The 23,756-nt window shown below is 40.0% G+C and overlaps 2 protein-coding genes across 4 annotated transcripts in view; both read right to left on the bottom strand.

The window, feature by feature from the left end:
• b3galt1b (UDP-Gal:betaGlcNAc beta 1,3-galactosyltransferase, polypeptide 1b) overlaps positions 1 to 2,547 on the bottom strand; it is a 55,783-nt gene extending 53,236 nt beyond the window's left edge. The window contains exon 1 of the mRNA XM_031298284.2: positions 2,426 to 2,547. The gene's annotated coding sequence lies outside the window, so the exon portion shown is untranslated. The remainder of the gene's footprint in view (positions 1 to 2,425) is intronic.
• A 1,103-nt stretch (positions 2,548 to 3,650) lies between these two features.
• xirp2b (xin actin binding repeat containing 2b) lies at positions 3,651 to 22,586 on the bottom strand. 3 transcript variants are annotated; one of them, XM_036004329.1, is made up of 10 exons: positions 22,400 to 22,586; positions 17,758 to 17,923; positions 17,102 to 17,230; positions 16,347 to 16,436; positions 16,000 to 16,057; positions 15,815 to 15,903; positions 8,856 to 15,328; positions 5,854 to 8,816; positions 5,185 to 5,318; positions 3,651 to 5,091 (listed from the first exon to the last, which is right to left on the bottom strand). In XM_036004329.1, the coding sequence occupies exons 3-9, from the start codon at positions 17,225 to 17,227 to the stop codon at positions 5,224 to 5,226; spliced, it is 9,894 nt and encodes a 3,297-aa protein (XP_035860222.1). In that variant the 5' UTR covers positions 17,228 to 17,230; positions 17,758 to 17,923; positions 22,400 to 22,586; the 3' UTR covers positions 3,651 to 5,091; positions 5,185 to 5,223. The 3 variants fall into 3 exon arrangements, with proteins under 3 accessions (XP_035860222.1, XP_035860220.1, XP_035860219.1); XM_036004327.1 differs by having other exon boundaries at positions 5,185 to 5,315; positions 5,854 to 15,328; XM_036004326.1 differs by having other exon boundaries at positions 5,854 to 15,328.
• Positions 22,587 to 23,756: the final 1,170 nt, after the last annotated feature.

Consider the following 23,756-nt stretch of genomic DNA (forward strand, 5'->3'; position numbering starts at 1 on the left):
ACCATTCTTAAATATTAAATATGCACATTGGTATTTGAATTTTCTGATGTGTTTGGCATTGTGTTTGTTAAGAACACGTACCTTGACTGGGTTGCAGATTTGATTGATATTTTGTTACAAATTGTATACATACTAATACTTTCATGTACTAAATCTGCATATCAACAGCACAGTTTGAGGAGGTATTTTTCTTCAAACCCATTTGAATTTTTAAAGGAAAAGTCATAGACATTTCAGTAGTATGCACTGTAATATATAACTGCAGTTGTTTCTAATGGATCTCTGCTCTATTTATTTATTTATTTTAAAGCTGCCAGGGAGAGGCCGCATTATGTGTGTGCGTGTGAGGGAGGAGAGGAGAAGTTCTATCAAAGTTGTTGCCATACATACTGGCATTTTGCCATTCTTATACTGTAAGTCGGGAGATGTCATACATTTGTTAGTAAAGACTGTGTTAAGCTGTGCTATTATGTAGAGAAGAGAAAGAGCTGCGAGTAGAGAAGAGGCTGTTTACATGATGTGAAACTATTATTAGCAAGCCTATGCCCAGGCAGTTTTGGACAAGTAATGCTGCACTATTGTCTTGACTTGATACAACATCCATTATAGACCTAAATGGACAGGATGCACGAATGTGTAACATTATGCCAAGAACAGAATAATGTTTTACCTGCTGCTTTCACAATACTGATTTATTCAAAACAAAAGCTGAATACACAATACATTCACAACATCTAAATATATGCTGATTGTAAGCCCATTGTAACAAGGGAAGCAACACTAAGCAAAGATACCGTACACTTAAACCAGGGATTAAGGCTTCAGACTACCTAGACTAATTACACCTTGCAGAAAGGTGATTAGTGAGAACAGTCACAGTAAGCAGGGCACAGATATGGACATGGGAGTTAGTGTATAAGCACAAGCTCTGCAGCAAACAAAATAAACAAAAAGATGCTTCTGGACACTGATGGACAGAACATTACTTACTGTACGACCAGATGGACATGTAATGGAAACCATCATGTGGTTGAACGAGAAGGAGATTAGCGTTTGATGCAGACATTGACCTAAAATGTTCAAGAAAAAACACAGCTCCATTTGAGAGCTCGCTCATTTTTGAACTTTTAAAGCTATTGTGGTTAATTTCACACTGGTTGCTATATAAGTGGTTAAATAACATCCTAACAATTCCAAGGAAGAATGGCTGGAGTCAGATAATTGATAATTGAGTCAATAAAGTTGTGTATCTCAATGGGAGAAAAATACTGTAAAATAAATAACATTAACTAGTGTCATAATTACTTGTCTAAAAGATGCTTAAAGTGATTTTTAAGATTATGTATTTTAACTAAAATGGATTATAACAATACAAACTACATCTGCATGGTATATGTGCAGATTTCTTTGGGAGATTTTGATGAGCGTCCATGCACATTTTAACCCGAGCTTCCATATCCTACACACATCAGTACAATAAGTAGATGTTGTTATGTTGGGCCAAGGATAGAAAACATGTTCACACAGTATCTATGACTACTCAAAAACTTAATTAGATGACACAAAACATCATCTGACGTTAGTAGAAAGTGTCAGAGCTTTCTCCTTTTGTATTTTTTTGTGGGCTTATATTGCTGAACATTAAAGTCTGACTCACTAAGTACCATTTATTATTGACGTATAATTAATCATCATTTATTAATTAAAATAGAATAATTTTACAAGCTGAGGGAAGGACCTAAATGAAGGAGGAGGTTAAGCAGGACACACACACACACACACACACACACACACACACACACACACACACACACACACACACACACACACACACACACGCACAGGCCCGAAATACACACATGAACACTGCACACACAGGACCCCATAGACATGCAGTTGGATTGATGTTAGAGTGAAACATGAGTGAGTTAAACATGTTCTAAGAGGCACGAGCACACTGCAAAAGAGGGATGAGAAAAAATACATTAAAATGAATAAATAAGCCTACGTCTGTTTAAAGTTTGATATCCTGTCTAACTTGATCCCCTGCACCTCCCATCATACTGGAAAACCTACGCATTTCTAACCGTAAGTGGAGAGGTGAAAGCCCTTGCAAATAGGATGGAGATCAGTGTATGCTAAATGGGGATTGAGCCAAAGTAGCTGCATCACTAAAGACCCCAGAAGGGTATAACCGCAAGGCAGAGATCGAAGCCCACAATAACCGGGACACAGAAAACCTGCGGATGAGCGCACGGAAACGAGGAAGGACAGATTATTATCTGCGGATCGGCGAATCTACTAACATTTCAGAAATTACAAAAAGTACAACCCTCACACTGCATCGCATTCCGTAAAAATGGTAAGTGAAGCTCAACCTGCATAGCACACGCCATTAAAAGACAGAAAGCGTCCTTGTGCTTACCTCACTCAGTGTCTCCATCCCACTCAGACTTCTGGTCCTGATGATACGTTACTGCTTTGCTCCAGCATCCTAAAGCACTGTTATTTGACCAGGGGGGAGGAAACATGATGGCTAGTGCAACTGGGCTGACGTACCGCCTGATGAGACAGAGCCGACCAATCAGAGTGTAATCCGATAGAGCCTTTACCAATCCGCTCAAAGGGAGAAAGCAGGACTGCATGCACGCAGACAGTAGTAGCAAGCTAGATTGACGCTGTGAGAGAATTTCCAGTCGACTCTGGACTCCTCCAAACAGTTTTCCATCTCCTGTCAAGTTCAGTTGGAAAACCATCCACACATAATAGGTAAATGGGCCAAACAAGTCCGCGCTGATAATTTAAATTATAATGTATCTTAAAGAATGTAAGGTATCTTAAAGCTTGTATCACCTGGTGGCGTATACGCTTAAGACTATGCTAAAGGCTAATTTTAAATAAAGAAAAGACTAAGAGCCAAAATATTAAGTAGAAAAATAAATAGAAAGAATACAACTTCAAAAACGTAAATTCAAAAGTATATACTGTACATTTAAAAGTATTAAAATGCTAAAGTGTGCAGTATATTGGCCCAGTGTGTACTGTAATTTCATGTACCAAAGTTAATATGTATATGTCACAGCTGTATAAGGCAAACTATAGACCACACAATATGCTGTTTATATTCCTACTTTAAATGCCATCTTATAAACCCTCAATTCACGTTTAATATACATGTCACACGTTATGTCACAAACATATAGTTAGGTGAACTAGTCAGTAAACTGTATGCTAAACTTGTGCACATTAAGGAGCAGTAAGAGGGTGAGTAACCAAATTTGGTCATAAGCTTATTTTTAGAACTGGCTGTAAAATTCAATTAGAGTATGTGCTCTATACTCTGCTGCTGTATCACACTACATGTGTCAAGCTGTCCCTCATCTGCCTTTTTTTAAATGCTCAATTTCAGAAATGGTTTCCTAGTCTGCTGTAGGCACACCTGTGGTTTGAGTTGCAAAATCCCCTCCAGGGTGGGGACAGCTTCTAAAGGAGATTATGCTGACAGTGTGAGCGGGATCTGCTGACCTGCTTCTGTCTCCTTGTATAGGCTGCTTCAACCAGACACACCTGACAAGCTCTGTGATAGTACTTTCTCTTTGGGTTTGATTTGGATGGCAGAATTACAGACTTTCAAAGACACATGAAACAAATAAATTCAATATTTTATTGCCCTTAGATCAGCAATAAAGTAAGTAAACCAGTCTGCGAGATGACAGAATCAGGAATTTTCTTGTACAAAGCAAGGTATAACCATCTAATCTAAAAAATATAATTCGTCATTGCAAAATATCTGTCAAAATAGGATACAAATGTCCAAAACAAACAGGATTATCACCAATTCACTTGTTTATATTATATACTTTCAATATTATAAATAAAACAATTCCAAGATGCTTTTAGTAGTCTGCACACCAGGTGCTAAAAAAGGCAAATGCAAAAATGTTGAAATGTTGAAAGATAAAAGACCTGACAGAATAATACAACAGAGTCCACAGTATGAAACTATTTCCATGAACCGGCATGCTAGCAAAAGAATAAATTGAATTGTACAATAAACCAAAAGAAAGTGAGCCGAATTATATTGGAAAACTTTTTTTAGTGTGCTTCTTTCATGATCAGTGGGAATTGTAAGGTTTAGACATACACCTGATTTTAAAAGTGACTAAACCTCTGAGTTATTTCCACCCAGAAATGTAGATTGAAACCAAAATCAATATTCATATTCGATCCAGATCTTAATTTTGTCAAGATGCTGTTTTTTGCTATATCTTGTCTAACAAGGCAAATGAGGCAAATGACAATTGTTATAGCAGTCAAAAATAAAGAAAAATAAAGATAAAATACAGTGAATGAAAAAAAATCAGTTCAAGGCACACTGCTTCATGCCTACATCCACTTTCCACACTTTTCATCATCAATCTCTGTAGTACTTACTATTCCAGTTACAACATGCTTTTCCATTCACATTCCCATTTACAAGTAGGCTATATACAGTTTCTTTTCATATCACTTTTCATGTTCCTTTTTAAATCACTTGACTGCATATATCTTCCAACCAAACACTTCCTAAATTGTACCAACAGGACAGTTGCTTTCAGAGCATCTTATTGTACCATTCATTCTTTTGTGCATCTTCTTTGGGTTTATTTGACTGAACTGTGTAGTTGGGTGGTTTTATTCTAAAGGACACTTCTGGGAACAGCCTTTCTGTGTTGTTGTTTGGGTGACTTGGGGGAGTTGTCAGGAGGGGGCCACTGTGGTTTAGTTAGCTGAATATCATCTTCTATTTGAAAGGCTTTCTTTGGGGAATCGGCCTGTGGCGGCCAAACTACAGATATTTTGTTGCAGTGTGGTTTGCATTCATCGCACATTTTTGTCATTGCGTTTTCACTGCTGTGTGTTTTATCTACGGAACTTAGGCTGCTCATGGAATATCGCCATTCAAGTTTCGCATCTGAGGGGATAGGTCCACCACTTCCTGTGGGAGGTTTCTCTCCAAGTCCATTATCGTAGTTCCCGTTGGACTTGAGGAGTTGTTTGTAATGGTGTAGACAGTAGAAGTGTCCATGGAGAGAGACATAATTTCCGAGGCTACAAGAGAAAAGAACATCCTTTCTTTTAGAATAAAATAGGTGTTTAATTGTGCCCATCGTGACCATTTATTTAAATGAATGCCATATTTACCTTAATTTATTTTTGCAGTGCTCACAGCAGAAACAGGATTTATGGTACTTTTTTTTGTCCACTATCAGAGCATCCATCGGATAAGCTCTCCTCCGACATACTGTGCAGATCTCCGCTTTTGGAACTCGAACCTACTTGAAAGAGATAAAATGCAAATTATTTGATTATGTTTACGTTCATCATATGGGAAGAGCATTTCCTTTGGGTTGCCTCACAATGCAACAACTATGGCTTTTCTTTCTTTCTTTATGTTATTATGGTAAATATTGTTAGTACAAAGCAGTAAAATAGATTACATTTGTATTTAAAAATGTACCTGATATGGTTCATTCATTTGTTTGAATAAAAAAAATAAGTAGTGCTCTATCTTTCCTTAGGATTTTATTCTATTCAATCATCAGCACACATGTGTGCACAGATATCCATGCGTCTCTCAACAGCACTTTGGCATTGTTTGTGAGCACTACAAATAAGCTGTCATTCAGTTAAGTGCAAGCCCTCAACCAATTACCAACTATTTTTATTTTACAGAAAAGCCTTCACAATTCATACAATGCTGTTATTAGAAATGCTGCTTTTGTAACACACCACAAACACATTCAAAGAAATCCTATCCAAACATAGTCAATGCCATTAGTTGCTGTTGCTTCATGCTGTACAGGTATTTACCAGATGAGACAATATTTGTCTGATGTGACACAACTTGTGATGTTGTCTCCTCAGAAATAGTGTAGCCAAGACTCTTGAAAACGGATTCACTTTCTGTCCACGTTTTGTGGAAATTACTCAGCAACTTGTCTGTAGCATCATCATCGTAGGTTTCTGTTTGCTTCATTGCTGCAGCTTGTTTTTTTACTGCATCAGCGTAGGAAAAAGGAGCCCGTTGGGTTGACACACTCTCAGAGTGTGCAGTGACAGCTGTCCTTGTTCCAGTGACCTTGTTACCAAACTCATCAACATTTGAGAAATGTTCTGTGATTGATTTGGTTTCAGAGAAGGCTGATGGTTCTGCTGGCACAGTTTCTACCTCAGTTTTCTGAGGAGGGAGGGGGGTGCTCTGCCGTGAGCCTCTCTTTGTCTCTGGAGGACTTTCTCGCTTTGAAGTGTCAGCTGTTGTTTCACTTAGGCTTGACACAGTCTCCTCCCGATCCTTTTTCAACTCTCTCAATGAGGAACTTTCCTCACCCAGTTCAAAAACATTTTTAATATCCTGGATGTCAAAAGTTGGCATTTCCTGTTCCAGGATGTCTTCTTTCTCTTTGTCATCATCTGTGCTTTCAGTGTCATTGTGAAGCCACTCTGTGAGTGGGATAACCTCTTTTCTGGAAAAGAAATTATCTTCTGGTGATTCAAATTTGTTTACAAGACCATGTAAGTCTGCCCTGGGAAGCTCATCCTTTTCTTTGTTCTTATTTTCTGCCTCACAGTCTTCCATGTCTGTACCCAATCGTTCAGGGATAGCAATGGGTTCCTTTCGCACATAGGTCTTGTTAATTTCAGCCTTTTGAGCCTCTTCAAAAAACTCTCTCTTTTCTTTGAAGGATACAGATGATGGCTCTGAAATATCTGAAGAATCAATAAGATCTGGGTCACTTGGCATGTGGCACTCAATACTATTTTGTATTTCATTTGCATACAAACTCTCTGAAATATTAGCTTGATCTTCTTCTACATATGCAGAATTTACATCAGCCTGCTGTGCCTCCCCAGATAAACACTTTTTGGGCTTTTCTGTTGCGATCGATGTCCCTGAAGCCTCCACATGTTGGGACTCGATTTTGATTCGCCGATGGAATGACGCAGGTGATTCCACAATCTCAGATTTCCTCTCTGAGATTTGTTGGGGGAGCAGGGGTGGTGGCGTGACGCCACGTGAGAGCTTCGCTGTCGTGTCTTTGAGTCGAGCCAAATTTTCTGCTCTGTCAAAAGTCGGCGAGGGTGTGATTCTTGTGAGGCGTGATATCGGGGTGTCACACCTGCGTGGCGGAGGTGTAGGAGGTGTGGGTGGCCTATGCAGCAGGGTAGGCGACGGAGTTACTCTCTGGGGTGAGTCGGTTCTTCGTGTGGATTCAATGGTGATGAACGTTGGTGAGGGAGAACGCATCCTCAGTAACGGCGAGGGAGCCCGAAGATCAACGGACTTGCTCAGACTCACTTCTTCTTTCCGTCTTTCATGGGAGGTCTTTGTTTGGTTCTCAATTTTGGCAGAACCAATACTGATCTTGGATATTCTTGGTGTTGCCCCACCAGAAACAGATTTCTCAGAAACTGGCTCACATTCATGCTTTTCCATTGTCTCATTGTCTTCTAGATGCATTAGTTTAGCCTCTGCAAGTTTCCTCACACCTGAAAGAATTTCTTCACTTTTTTGAGCATCACTTTCCACCACAGATCCCTCCATTTCACACTTACTTTCCGGACTCAAGAGCCAATCTGGAATGGTTTTGAGCACCGATTTAGAATCAGTATTTTCTGAAACTCTTTGTATATCTGTGATGTGAGAGATTAACACTTGGACCTCTTGCCTCTGAGATTCTTCTGTTCTCTCTGCTGTGGACTTTACCCGTTCATTGTGCTCTGACTCGCCTGTCACTGTAATTGGGACATTCTTACTTTCTCCTGATGGTTCCTCTGCGCTCTGCTTAATAACTGTCACTCCTTTCTTCTTTTGAGATCCCTTCACTTGCTTTTGAACTGCCTTTTGTTGCTGGGTATTCTGATCATCTTTGCTTTCTGTGGTAATGATTTCTCTCTTGACTTGAATCTGCTCTTCTTTTATACTTTTATGAATTTGGGAAACTGCAATTGTTTCCTGAGTTTGGTGGGATTTTTCAGACGTTGCTGTCTTGGTTTCTGTAACACATGTTTGTGATTCTGTGGACATCTTTTTACCTTGACCTGGCTGTGCACCCCCTTTAGACTTTTTGGACTTCTTTTTCTTCTTTGCTGGAGCCGGAGTTTCTGGTTGGCTGTCAGTCATGCTAACAGTAACAGCAGGCGTGGATTCAGCAGCAGGAGAGGAAGTAACTTTCTTAATCCCCTGCTTTAGCTCTGTCTTAACTTCTTTAGGTTCACTGATCACTTTCACCTCAGTAGCTTCCTTCACATCCACCTTGACATCTTGTGAAACACTCTGTTTCTCACTCTCAATGGGTGATTTTGTCTCTACTTGTCTTTCTTGCTTATTGTTCTTTTTCAACTTTTGGTTCGGTTTGCTTGCTTTACCATTTGTAGAGGTGGCATCCTTTTCTGTTTGCATGGGCTCTTTAGAAACTTTCTCTTGGTTCTTGGTAGGTGAATGATCAGTTTTCTTCTTGTTATCACACTGTGGTGATTTGGACTTTCCATTTTTGTCTTTTTTCTCAGATTTACTTGATTTTACATTTTCCTCTGTATGAATTTTCTCAGAATGCATTTCCTCTTCGTTTTTATCTTCAGACTTGTTGGAGCTCTTTGTTTTCTGATTTTTGGAATCCTTTCTATCAGCCATCATATTTTCAGTTTTTGTGACATCAGTGATTGAGGTCTGGACTTTGTCAACCATGACAGATTGAGCAGACTGCATGGAGGAAACAGAAACTGTTTTCTGTGTCGTCGTATGTATTTGTTGTCTAACAGCTGAGACAGATGAGGTCTTCTGAACAGAGACAGCCTTAGAAGTCTCATTAGAGACACTTTGCTGTTTGGCAGACAATGTAACTGTTGAATTTGTGAGGATTTTCTCATGGCAAGTGCTGACATTGCTCTGGGTGGTATTTGCAACTACAACATGCTTGGATAAATCACAGGATTGGGAGTCTGAATGACCACACACTGCAGACTTTTCAGCTCTCTCCGGTGTGATTTCTGATGTGTTGTTATTTGACTGCTCTATATCGCTGGTGGAGAGCATTTCAAGAGCAGCAGTAACTGAGTCATGTATGTAAGTGGGTGTTGGAGTGGTTGGGGGGGTGTTTTCCTCCACCAGCTTCCTGTACTTTCCTTCTGCTTTTATTAATGGAGTGTTAAATTTACTAATTTTCCCTCTGATAGGCGGAGGAGAGGGTGGAGGGGTAAATTTCACAGGAGAGATGCAAACTTTCTTTAGTGGCTGTGGTGACTCAGGCGGAGGAGGGATTTCACATGAAACAGTTTTTGATGTATGTGTTGTTTTCGATTGGTTTCGGTTTATTTCTACCACTTTCTCTGATTTAACCTCCACCTGTTGTGTTTTACTGAATTCCACTTTAGGCTCCAGCTTTTGGACCTGGTGTAAAACAGGAGCTTTCACTTTTTTGACCATCATCTTTTTTGCTTTTGCTGGTGAAGTATGAATTGCCCGTTTTGGCATGCTCTCCAGTTCTTGTTGAGATGGAGGAGGTGGGAGGAAGTCCTGCTCACTGGTAAGTGGTGGTGGTGGAGGAGGAAGGTGATCAATGTCAGAATCAACAGAGGGAGGAGGAGGAGGAGGAGGAGGAGGAGGAAGGTCCGTGTCTTCCACCGGTGGAGGTGGAGGTGGGAGAGGCAGATCAGGCTCCGGTGTTTGTGACTGTGTGATGTAATCACCAGTCTTTACTTTAGTTTTGTCTAGTTTTTTCGTTCCCTTTCCCTTCGACTTTAGATTACGAAACTCTGTCTTTAATGTTTTGATGCCATGGTTTTGGGTAATCGTTCTATGCTCCACCACAGTTGTTGATTGCTGAGCAGACTGCTGCACAGAACTTGACATTGTTCTAACAATATCAGTTTCATTAGAGATGGAGTGATTTTCTTTTGATGTCTCAACTGAATTAGCAGTTTTTATCTTTTGTATGTTCCTCTGTGCATCAGCATTTAGGTTTTTAACTGGAGGGCTCTGCTTGACTCGAACTCTTCTGTATGATCCAAGTCTGACTTTGGGAGCTTCACGCTGTGCTGTTTCTAACAGCGATTTAATAGTGCCTTTAACATCACCCTTTATCACTTCTTCTTTTCCCAGTTGGGATTGCTCCTGCATCTCATATAATGACTTAATTGACATCTTCACATCACCCTTTACGTCACGCTCGAGGCTTGGGCTCCTTTCCATCCTCGGTGAAGGTGGAGTCTCCATTAAGAGCTGGATCGTTCCTTTGACGTCTCCCTGAACATCTATTCCCTGTTGACATGTCCTCCTCTCACTGGAGGCATCATGCAGACTTTGCATTGCTGTGCGAATATCGCCCCTCACAATTTCTTCCTTTTCAACTTCCTTCACCACTTGCTTTGCCAGCTCCAGAGATTTCAGTGTGGCCCTCACATCTCCAGAAACTAAATCCTCTACAACAGCTTCAACTCTGGATGTCGATGATTTCTCAAGAGATCTCAGAGCTCCTTTGATATTTCCAGGTATGATATCTGGCTTCTCCACCTCTTTGTACCGCTTTTGAGCCCTCTCGAGACACTGCAGGGTTTTCGGTATGTTGCCTTTCACGACCTCCTCTTTCTCTACAACAACTGTCTGATTCGCTGATTCAGACAATGAATTTAAAACAGCTCTTAAATCGCCTTTGACTATCTCCTCCTTTTGGACTCTTTCCAATGGGAGGGTTGGCTCTGACATGAAAACCTTCACCGTGTTGTGAACATCACCGGGTATAACATCCTCCACGGTACGCTCAATTTGCATTTGTTTACGGCCAAGGATAAGTTTAGTGTTTTTGATGTCACCTCCAATGATCTTCTCTTTTTCTGCTCTGTCCGCTAGAGTCTCATCAGGTCCTACGTGGAGCTCTTTAAGATAGTCGAGAGCCCCAGATTCGATGCATGTGGAGTAAAAGTTGACATTCCCTTTTTCAGCCTCATCTACCTTTATCTTCACTGCCTGATCTGTCTTGTCTGAGCTGGACAGACTTTGAAGAGCACTCTTAATATCCCCTCTTACAATGTCCTCTTTTTCAACATTAACATTCTCTTGTTTATTGAGAAGGGAATATAATGTCATCTGCACGTCTCCTTTCTCATCCTCCTGGATGAGTATTCCATGTTTGGCTGAACCACTCTCATGGAAAAGGTTGTTTATAGCTTCCTGAATGTCACCTCGTAATATTTCCTCCCTTTCAATACTGCTGCCTTTCTCTTGGTTGAAAAGTTGATGCACCGTAGAACTGATATTACCCTTCTCTTCTGAATCTATGACTATCTGCTGCTCCTGTCTTTCCTGTCTGTTCAGCAGATTCATCATAATAGTCTGCAGATCTCCCCTGATGACATCCTCTCGCTGAATTTCCGGAGCCTCCTTATTCATTAGCTGGTATTTTGCCATCCTAACGTCGCCAATTTCATCCGCTTCAATGAGTATTCCCTGTGACTTAACCATTTTCTGACTATAAAGTTCTTCAAGAGTTCCCTTGACACTCTTACCCAGGATTTCAGTCTTCTCCATTTTTGTCTCGTTAAAGTCGTCAAATGGTGTCGTTTCAAAGAGCCACGTTGTTGTCTTTACATCCGCTTTGGAAATCTCCTCTTGTGATGTAATGGTTGTACCTTCGTCCTCATTTACCTCTTTAATGTGGTCAAGAGGATTTTTCTCAAAGAGCCAGACTGAATGTTTGACATCTCCCTTTTCAACCTCCTCCTTTTTAACTGTTTCAATCAGATTTTCAGAGCTCATGCTTCTTATTTTGTCAATGGACTGGGTTTCAAATCTCCATTTCGCAGACCTGACGTCACCTTTTTGTATTTCACTCACATTAACCGTTCTAACAGATTCCTGTGACAGTGCGTCAGACTCAAAACGATCTTTGTTCATCCTAACATTGCCTCCCTGAATATCATCCACAGTTTTTATGAAAGCCTTCTTCTCTTCAGCAATCCTGTCGAGAGGTTGTGTCTCAAATTTCCACTTGGCAGACGTGACATCTCCTTTTTGCACATCCTGCTGTGTGACAGATTTAATGATATAAACCTCATCTGTGTCCTTGATGGTGTCAAGGGGCTTGGTTTCAAACTTCCACCGGGTTCCGACAACATCTCCTCGTGTTACTTCCTCGCTTGTGACAGTGGTGACCTCGTGGTAAATGCCCTCTTTGTCCTGAATGGCGTAAAGGGGCTGGTTTTCAAACATCATGGTGTAATTTCTCACATCGCCCTTTTCATCTTTATCACGGACAATTTTTCGCATTTTCATCAGCTCTGTGTCTGTCTCCTGAATTTCATCTAAGGAGTAGGTCTCAAAAATGAAACGTCCTTTATCTACATCTCCTCCTTGTACATCATTCACTGTGCGGCTGTTAATAAATTCCTCTTGGCTATCGTGGATTGTATCTATGGATTGGTTTTCAAAGAGCCATTTGCAGTTCACCACGTTTCCTTTTTGTATGTCCTCAGTCTGAACTCTCTTGAGCTTTTGCATTACCTCCTCAGATGTAGAAGTCATGATATCGGACGTTTGGTTTTCAAAAATGTATTTCATTCCTGACACATCCCCAGATGCAATGTCTATCTCGGTGACACGCTTAAAAGAGCCCGTTTCCTCCCCGGTGAGGTTTTCCATTTTCTCTGTCTCAAAGAGAAAACAAGCCGTTCTTACATCCTTTCCTCTAATGTCCTCTTGATTGACAGTGCATGTTTTTAAAATGGTCTCTGTCTCATTATGGATACTATCGAGTGCTTGTGTCTCAAAAAGCCATGTGCAGGTTTTGACGTCTCCCTTATGCATTTCTTCAGGTTCATTTTCACCCTTTAACTCCGCTCTTTCATACAGGATGTCCATTGGTTTTGTCTCAAATAGCCACTTGCAGGTTTTGACATCACCCTTCATGAAATCGAGATTACTTCTTGTCCCCACAACCTCTTCATCTTCAATATTGCTGAAGTACTTAATAGCATCAAGAGGCTGTGTTTCAAACAACCACTTTGCAGTTTTAACATCACCAGACTCTATTTCTTCTTTGGATATGCCCTTGATAATTTGGTATTTATTAATGCTTTCATCAAACTGGTCGATTGGTCTTGTTTCAAACATCCACTTGCATGTTGTTACATCCCCTTTCACAACCTCTTCCCGCCGCACTGTTTTCACCTCATGGAAGTGCCCTGAGCTGTCTTGCATGGCATACAGCGAAGTAGACTCAAACAGGTTTTTATTTGATTTCACAGAACCAGATGTTACACCCTCTATGAGAATCTTTTGAGATTCATCCTTACAGTTTAAGTCTGTGCTCTCAAAGATTTGCTTGTAGTTTGAGACATCAACTCTATCAATTTCTTCCAGGTCGATCGTTCGGATGACGTCCTTCCTTTCCTGCTGAATATGCTCCAGTGGTTGGCTTTCAAATCGCCATTTCTGATGTCTAACATCACCCCTCTCCTCATTAAGTGCTTCTGTTTTTTTCAGTTTGCCCACCTCTGCAAGCTCATTCAACTCCACAGTTGGAAACGTTTCAAAATAATTTCTGGCTGATTTTACATTACCTGCAATAATATCCTCTTTTGTCAGGGGCTGAGTATTTGAATCATCTTTTAAAGTATCCATTGGCTGAGTCTCAAATACCCAGCAGTTCTTGCGAACATCTGCCTTGCAGCTTGTGCCATCCTCCTGTGTGAGGTCGTCCTCAACATTTACAGTGCGGGTAACCTTTTTCTTCCCCTCTCTTATGTGCTCTAGAGGTTGACTCTCAAAGCGCCACTTTTGGTGTCTCACATCGCCTTTCATTTCTTCATTTACTTTAGCCTTTTGAAGTTTTCCGACCTCAGGGCCAGTTTTCCTCTCCACTCGAGGGCTGCTTTCAAAAAAGTGCCTCGCAGATCTAACATTGCCCCCGATAATTTCTTCAATAGACTGGGATCTCGAATTGGAGTCATCCTTCAGAGAATCCATTGGCTGGGTTTCAAACACTAAGCAGTGCTTGCGCACATCGGCTCCACTAATCTCTTTCTTCTCCATTTTTGAGCTTTCCCACTCATTGAGAGAATCTAATGTCTTTATCTCAAACAACCACCTGCCCCAGTCTCCCTTATTGCTGTCCTCCATGGAAAGACTACACACAAGTTTCAAAGATGTAGATTCTCTGTTTGTCATGTCCAGGGGTTGGGTATCAAAAAGCCAACGTGAAGCAATGGAGTTCTCCAATTCACTTTCAATTTTACGCACAGACTTAATCTCCAGCATTTGGCTTGATTGTCCCATAATGATGCATTTAAACTGAGTGTCAAAAGTGCTCGTAACAGTTTTCACCTCTCCATTAATTTCTTCTAACACTGACCTCAGACTCAAGAGGTGACTCTCATCAATGGTCTCAGTGTGGCCAAGGCTTTCCATGTACTTATTGTCAATCATGTAAATAGTAGCATTTCCATCCTCCTCTGTAAAGACAATCTCTTTTGTTAAATCCTCCTCCTTATGCATTTTATTTAGGGTGCCCATTGTTTGGGTTTCAAACAACCACGCTGCAGCGCGGACATCTCCTTTATCAAATTTATTGAATTTGTTTTTATATTCTGTCGAGTTGATATTGTGTAAACTCAGCTCATCCATTGGCTTGGTCTCAAACATCCAAGCTGTACGTCTCACATCTTTTCCAAGAATCATTTCCTGTTCAGTTATTTTGTTGTTGTCATCGTCCTCATCAGGAGTCTCATCTTTAATGGTGTCAAGTGGCTTATTTTCAAACTTCCATCGCATCGCCTGCACCTCCCCAGGAAGAATTTCTTCCCATTCCATGTATTCTTCATCGTTGATATCATCAGGACTATCACCATCATTCTCATACATGTACTCTTGGTTCTCTAACTGGTTGTTCTCAGTTTCATTGTAATCACTGTAGTATTCCTTCTCTATATTCTTACGAACCTCAGGATGAATGTGCTTGCAAAGACGTTTCAGCTCATGCATACTCCTCTGATTGAAGTAAGCCTCTTTGCTGAGCAAGTATTTGGAGGGGTTTGCCGGTTCCGGAGGCCCAGGTGAGTAATGGCATGCTGAAATATTTTCACTGTCTGATGGCATTTCTAGTAAATTTGCAGGTGGGGGTGGAAAATAGTCTGAATCCTCAGGTGGTGGGGGCGGAAAGTCCTCATAATCCATCACTTCAGCCGATATGTTTTCTGCAGCCTCAGTGGCGGATGCTCCATACACCTCTCTAGTCATGGTGTTGCTTTGTGTCACATTTGAGGACCACTTAGATCGATTGATATCACGTCCAATCTTTTTAAGGAACAAAAATGATATTGATGGGTGAATAACAATAAATCCATCACATTACCCCATAACAGAGTTATATGTGCATTATATTTCACCTTGTTGTAACACTTGCAGATAAAGTGTAAAAATTACATCATAAAACATTAATAATCTAACAGAGCAGAACACCTGTAAATCCAAGGTTAATGGTATTGTGTGAATAGAACCATTGGAACCTGTGATTCCTATTATTTTTGACTGACTTTTTTCTTAAAACAGCTAACAAAGAAGGTGCTCGTGGAGTGTTTGCTGTATTTAACCACACTTGTTACTGTTACCACCAGTAACCACATGTGTTGCCAAATCAACCCAGACTTAAATCTTAAGGATTGCAATTTGAATTAATATACTATATTTATTATCTTAAAATTAACTTAACCTAAATTTTATATGCTGTCCCTTCATATTTGCAATACTTTTGCCTAATTCAAGTGAAATGGAAATGCGTACCTTAATTGGTTTCTGTGGAGCAGCCTCTTCTATTGTTTTTTCAAAGCGATCCCTCAGTTCTTTTGTTGTGTACCTGGGAAAGTCCTCTTCTGAAAGTCAGCACAGTAAAAAGTAGAAAGGCAGGCCTTTGTTAGGCAGTGCCAGTGTATATGACAGAGAAAAATAAATATCCAACAACTTCCTACCTGTTTCATTTTGATGGTTTTCATAACTAGATGCCAAGGTATTGTCGCTGTACGTCACCTACATTGTTAAATGAGAAATGGTAAAAAGATACTGATGATAAAAAACTGAAATACAGAAATTCAACCAATCATTTACCTATGAATTCTACACATTTTTTCAATTCAAAAGAATGTTTCTATCTCAGCCTAAAATGTCAGAGACTACCAAACACACACCTATTACACAAATGTGATTGCTTGCAATCAGTTACAGTTTTCACCCAACAAGGCAATCAAAGTATTTATCTCATTAGAAAAGCCTTCTCACGCTGCCTGCAGGAACACAGGGACAGAAAAAAGTTCACTACCATTGTTTCTTGGTTGAAATTTAGCTGCTGACTGCCTGGGACGACCTGCCTGCTGCTGCTTGACACTGTCACCTCAGAGTTGGACATTTCCTGTGAGGATGAGGACAGTGGTTGTCAAACACAGTAGAAAACGTGTGCCTACCACACAAACACACAGATGACTCTCTCAGTCTGGCTTCACCACATTGCCCCTCTTGCCACAGATTTGAGTTTGCTCCACTCCAATTTACTCCACCAACCAAAGCTTAATAGTACACAACTGAACACCATGCAGAGAAGATGCTAGACCAGATTGCTCACTGCAGTTTGAAATGACTAATCACAGATGGAGGCAAGATGACACAGAATGTGTCAAGCTGTTCACTCACACTGTACCATAGCAAAATAAGAAATAAGATTCCTTTCTACTGCGTTGTAAAGTTTCTATCGACCGAATGGAGCTAAAATATAAAAAGCACCCTGAAGGTTTTCAGGAAAGTTGTTAGAAATGTCAAGTAGCCTAATGTCTGTCTCCTAAACCCACACACTTTGCTACACACTTTAGTATTGGTGCAATAAGATGTAATAAGAGCCTCAGTGTTAATATCCAGCCTAAATTTACATATTTTACTTGCAAAGCTCTCAATGCAGTCACGCAACTCTAAAGCTAAATGGAAACATGCCCAGGTAAGAAGAAATGTTACCGTCATTCGACCACATCATCTCTTTCATGCTCTCAGCCTCATGAATGAATATACTGTGTTCTACATGTGTACCTGCACACTTCTGTGATGAAAATGGAACTGGGTTACATTGTGTGATGTTGCAGTTTCCTGGGTCTCAAATTGTTTCCTCACACTGGCAAGTCCCCCAGGCAGGGAGCAGACCTCCGACTCCTCCATGACCTAATGAAGCAGGAAATATCATTAGCTGCCTCCACTTCGACAAGACCTGAAATCAAAAGTGGTGGCGCTAATGCCATGTGCATCTGGCTCTCTCACATATTCAAACTCATATCATATGCTGTTCAAGTAATAGTTCCAAATTTACATAAGGAATTGTGAGAGTTTTTTCAAAGTAAAGCAACAATATTTTCTGCAACCTTTTTCAATATTCTGCCCTATGAGGGGATTCTCATGTTCCCCTCTATTTATATTTTCCCCAGCTGCAAAACTGTCATCACCTCCAATAATCCTGCATGACAACACCAACAATAATGGTGACCAGCTACTGTGAAATCATGGATGCTCTGCAGCAGCTAAAGAATAGACTATACAGCATACAACAGGAAAGCAAGCAAACCATTATAATTGACCAAAGAAAGTTTGCTTTTAATTGCACAAATGCTCTTTTTAATGCAGGCAGCTCTGGCAGGTACTGTAGCTACATGTTGTAATAGAAACAATACATGTCCATGCACAAACTAAAGTACCCCGCTGGGGATGGTGTTATCTGCTTGCTTGGAGACAGCTGGCTGGTACACGGCCTCACAGTCGGCCAGTGGGATGACCTCTGAGTCCACAGAGTGAATCCGGTTCCTCTGGTTTATATATCTCTTTCAGGAAGTCCTGTTCTGGTTCAACCTGCGCTGCCAGCAGCTATGGCACAAATACCCAATAAAGTGTTCAATAACATGCTTTTCTTGTGTGTGATTAGGTATAATGCAGTTACTTAGAGGTAGCACACCATACTTAGTGATTTAACATGTTCAATTAAAGCATTGCTAAGGGTTAGATCCTAACACATCCTCATACCCAAACAGAATAGTGCCAATGACTCCCAAAATGACATATAGTACATCATTGTTATATTTACTGCAGCACTGTGAATGTGACCGTAACACGTGACTGCAGTGGCACTTTTAATCATGTGACCGTTCTATTTAACGTAACAGTAGAAGTTTTAAACACATAGTTAACATTGTGAAACGGAACTAGTTAAGTTGAGGTAACAAAAAGACTTAAGGCTAGGAAATTATCAGAGATTGGCTTAAAAGGAGTCACGTAAAAACCAGAAGTGGAAAGAGTACAAAAATAGTCTACTTAAGTAAAAATACTATTACTTGAAGTAAAATGACCGGTATAAAAATCTACTCAAGGAAAAGTAAAAGTAACTAATTTGAAAGTATACAACTTTTTTGTATACGTATTTAATATCTTATTTATACTTGTTATACTTATTTAATTAAATTGCAGTCTTTTGCGAGGACACAAGGACACAAATCCATAACGCTTTTTTAGTTTGTTGACAGATGCTTTGTCAAAGCAATGGCGCAAAACAACATTAAAGCAGCCATATTATGCTCATTTTCAGGTTCATAATTGTATTTTAAGGTTGTACCAGAATAGGTTTACATGGTTTAATTTTCAAAAAACACCATATTTTTGTTGTACTGCACCGCTCTCTCTCACTGCTGCAGATCCTCTTTTCAGCTGGTCTCTGTTTTAGCTACAGAGTGAGACCTCTTTTCTTCTTCTTCTTCTGCACTATCTTTGATTGCACTTGCACATGCCCAGTAGCTCAGATGTAGATCATGTCAGCTAGCTAGCTCCATAGACAGTAAAAGAAAGGCTGTTTCTACAACTTCGGTCAGTTACAAGGCAGGATTAGCTGGGAGACTTCTAAATGAGGGCGCACATGTAAGTAGTTGTTTTGTAGATTATGGTGAACTTGTGTGTGTTGTAGCAGTGCTTTGCTATTGAGAACGAGGTAGCATGCTAGCGTTAGCATGCTAACGCTAATGCTACGAGCTAATGGTTGCGGTTAGCCTGCTCGTTTCGGCTTGTGACGTCACAAACCGTGCCGATTTTGAACAGCTCACCCAGAGACTGAAGGCAGGACACATTCAGAAACTGTATCTCACTCTAAACAGCATGGATGGATTTTTTTCAAAGTTTGTATGTGTGTGGAAGCACCAGAGACACAACATAACACCCCAAATCCCAGAAAAAGTGATTTTTTTTCATAATATGGGCAACTTTAAAGACCGTTTTTTTACTCAGTAATGGATGTGATTTAAAATTTAGCAGAGTACAATACTTTAAACAAAACATACTTAAGTAAAATTACAGATTTAAAAAGTAAAAGTACACAAAAAAAACTAATCAATAACAGTAACGTGAGTAATTGTAGTTTGTTAGTTTCCCTATCTGCATAAAACTACTAAAATAAGGACTTAATTGCAGCATGGACTAATGTCTGTAAAAGTTGGTTAATTTCAAAAAGTTGACTTTTGGTTTCACATGGGACACAAAGGGACAAAAACCATGGTCTGTTGAATGAAATTCCTATGTTTTTTTTTTTTGGCGCTCTTATACTTTGTCAGCTCATTTCCTCGCTTGCTCCTGCATTAATTACTACGATCACAAGAGGTCGCCGCCTAACAGCAAACAAAAATATGGGTCATTACAAGCTGCTTGCACAATCGACCTATACGGTCGTTTTCTGGGTGACGACAGTCTGCAGATCCCTATGTTTGTGCGGTTGTTTTGTTTTTAAAGCAGTACAAAGGAGGGACCTTTTTCTTTTTTACAATATAAGCCTGGTTTAGTATATTCCAGTATATTGCACATATTCATATTCTACATAGATTCTAATGATAATACAGTTATGCACACAAGCACCAGTCTGTCATTAAAAATATTTACTATTTTGAATCAAAATTGTGATATTTGTTCAGCTTTTAGATATATATTGACAACCAAATTCGTGCTCCAGTAGTGCTTTAAAGGTGCTACCATAGTGCATGCGGTGCTCTTGTAAATGATGCCTTGTGAGTCATTTGAAATTCTCTACAGGGATGTTATTTAAACCAATTACACACCTGTCTGCTGACATTTAGTTACTCACAAGATGTGCAGGATGAATAATCATAAACAACCTTCAAACTGTCCTGAGTGACTGCTATTTTATCATGATGTGAGGTGAGTTTGATCCATGCCTCCTCTGAGTGAAAGTGAAAGCATTTAGAGCCAATCCCAACTGAACTGATGGTTTTGTCCAAAATAATCCTTCTCTAACAGTGTTCCCCAGGGGATTCAATGGCCCCTTGAAATGGTCACTTAGATCACATTGAGTTTTTAAGAAAGTCATGACTTGCATAAAATCAGTGTTACCATACTCATATTCACTCATACTACTCAGTAACTCATATCAAAGTCAATAAAGACACTGCTTGTAGACTATACTTCAAATCAGCATAGAAATGTATCAGGGGGTTTAAGGGATTATTTGGGAAGTAGTATTAGCAGTCATGAAGATTTTTCATTTTCATTTTAGGCAGTATTGTATGTTATGTCTAAAATTGCATCAATAAACAGTCCAGAAACAAAGGAACATTATTGTTAACTTGCAGGGTATTGAAATCTGCCTAAAAGACAGTCAGTGTGATTGTTGACTTTTCCAACTCCATAACTCCAACTCCATATCGGGCCAGTTGCTGACAAAACATTTTTGTCTATGTTATCAAATTCAAAGTATTCACACCTCAGTTCACTTGTGGATATAAATGTGCTGATGCAAATAAGAGGATGACATATAAATACAGACGGTTTGCTGTTTGATAAAAGTACAGCATCAAAATAAGACTATCCATTACTCTGAAGGCTAACAGCATAAATAAATTGTTATCGCAGCTCTGCTCTGTGGTGAATTAGCACTATACATGAAGACATGTGTATATCCAACTCATTGTAACATCAAGAATAATGTCAGCAGAAGCTGCCAGACTGGCAACATGAGATTATATTTCACATCTTTAATATCATTTCTGACAGCAAAGGACAGATTTAATCACTGCATATCATTTCTAAAAGTAGGCCTACTGAAAACTAAATAAAGAACAGACCCAATGAAATACCAAATCAGATCAAAACACCCCAATTTTTTAAATCAGTTTTTGAGTTAGCAGTTAGCTAAACGTGAAGATATTTAAAAGTAAGCTGAACAGTGGGCTTGTGAATATGAAAATGGTAACTAATTAATGCTACTCTCTAAATTTCATGGCAAACACACATTTTATAACATCTATTGGAGCATTGGACTGTTGTTAGCTGCTTTCCATTAACAACTTTGTTTTGCTATGTTTGATTTGTAGCTTACCAGTCCCCATAGGATGATGTATTTTAGTCTTGGAAGAATGGTAGTTATGTTTCTGTAAACCAATCAGCCAATTAAGACAGATAACACAGCTCTTAAAATGAGAGAATTCTAGTTACTTAGAGTACATATTTTAGTTCAAATCTTCACTTGGGCAGTGAAACTTTATGAGTGGAACATTCTGCACTGCAGCATAAAGTTAAATCTTGAGGGCATGGACTCACAGACTAATTTATTGTGGTAGGAACTCAAATTTGTTGCCAACAGTTTCTGTCAACAGTCTGAGGCTATCTCATGACACGTTGAGAGCTCAAATAACAAGAAAGTGAAGTAATCTAGGCGCCATGTACTTGCAAAAATAAATCAAGCCTATTTTAAACGTAACCATGAAGGGTCGTGTTTCTAAGTGAAATATAGAGGAAAGCTGGTAGGTCAAGGCTTTCTTTCTTTTAGATAGAGCCTGCATTGATAACCTTGTGTTTGTGTAATTCTGTATTTGAAATTCTCTGCAGTATTCTTCATTTCGTGGCTTGCCTGGCAACCATGAATTAGAGCATGGCAGATAGAGGTGCTGGCCTTGGTACAAACAGCTCAGAACTCCATCTATTTAGGAATTAGTTATATTATCTAATCCCTCCTATAAAGTAAAAATCCAGAGTTAATTTAGTGTTACGGACGTAAGATTTATATTTTGCCTCTGTATTCTGTATTTTGAGTGGAAGTGCACTCAGCACGAGGCCAATGGGAATTCATTTTAGAGTATCAACATTACAGTGCCAGCTTTTCATGTTTTTCTCTGCAGAAATTAAGGAGATTTTACAATGCATTACATTTTGTGGATGCAAAATTATTAACATAAAAACATAATTTAAAAAGCCAAAATCATTCACACACACATATATATATATATCTTAGATCTTTTTTTTTTTTTTATTCCACTCAACTCAAACACAGCTCTTAGAGTGCTCATCACCTACCAGGAAAGGAGGATAATGAAATACAAAAAAAAGGAGCTCAGCACATAAAAATCCCACTCGAAGGCCACTGCACCCCCGGCCTGCAGGGTCGTTCCAAGCCAAAGCAAATCCCAGTCAGTGTCGGAGACCAGCTCCAGTACTATGTGTTCACCTCTGTCCAAACGAGCAGACAGTGACAGCTGATTTTATTTTAGACCCCCCGCCCACTTGCAAAAGAAGGGCCTGGGGTGTGTTTTTTTTTAGAGAGCTAGGCCTCCGTGCCTCCAATGTCAAGTCCCTAAAAAATCTATATGGAAATACTTCCTGTGACTCCTCTGAAGGCGCTTGTGTACTAATAAATCAGGTCACCCTGGTTTCATCATCACAGCTTTCATCAGAGTGTACTGCATACTCCAGCAGCTGTTACCGCCCATCATTATATACCAAATTATGCACATACAAATCCACAACAAATACTCTCAGAATGGCTCAATTTCACTGCTTCTGTTAATCCCTAAACAGTGTAAAGTGGACGTTGGGCAGGTGCAGATTCAAGTGACACTAAATGGTGGTGAAATGTTTTGGCCATGCGTCGTGCTTTGCTGTTGGTCTGAAATAGGGTCAGTGATGTAATGCTTGTTGAGGAGAGGAGGGTTAAGGGGGGGAGCATAAAAAACGAGACACCTCTGAGTGTGAAAGAGCTAGCCAGCTCATCTTGTTCGGCCCAGCTGGAGACGGTGGCGCCAGCCTGACTCTGGTAGTTTCACTGTTTGAAGACTAGACATGTCTGCTAGGCATCTGCACAACGCCGTTCATCCTCAGCATGTGTAACTCATACCTGCATTTCCATAGACCACCTGTTTTAAAGAGACACTCTGGGATTCCTGCTCCCGCCAAACCTCACCGAAATGCAAATGATCCTGTTCACCTGTTCTCCTTATCATTTAAAATTTAGATTTATATAATCCTGGCATAACTCTGCGAGGATGAGAGTAATATTATCTTAATGAAAGTCAAGGGCAAGAACGGATTATATATACATATATGTAATCTGAACATTTGTGTCAGTGTTTCGAGGTCTCATGTTCCTTTCATGATGAACCTGCTTTATTCAGCTTTAAGCCAGTCCTCTGTGATCCATAACAGAGATAAGTCATGCAGTGAGGGTCACACACACACGCACACGCACACGCACACGCACACGCACACGCGCACACGCACACGCACACACACACACACACACACACACACACACACACACACACCACACACACACACCACACACACACACACACACACACACACACACACACACACACACACACACACACACACACACAACACAAGATCTTTTGCCACTTCTTTGGCTGTAGAGGAG

Source organism: Sander lucioperca, chromosome 8 (assembly GCF_008315115.2).
Source record: "Sander lucioperca isolate FBNREF2018 chromosome 8, SLUC_FBN_1.2, whole genome shotgun sequence".
Lineage (NCBI taxonomy): Eukaryota > Metazoa > Chordata > Actinopteri > Perciformes > Percidae > Sander > Sander lucioperca.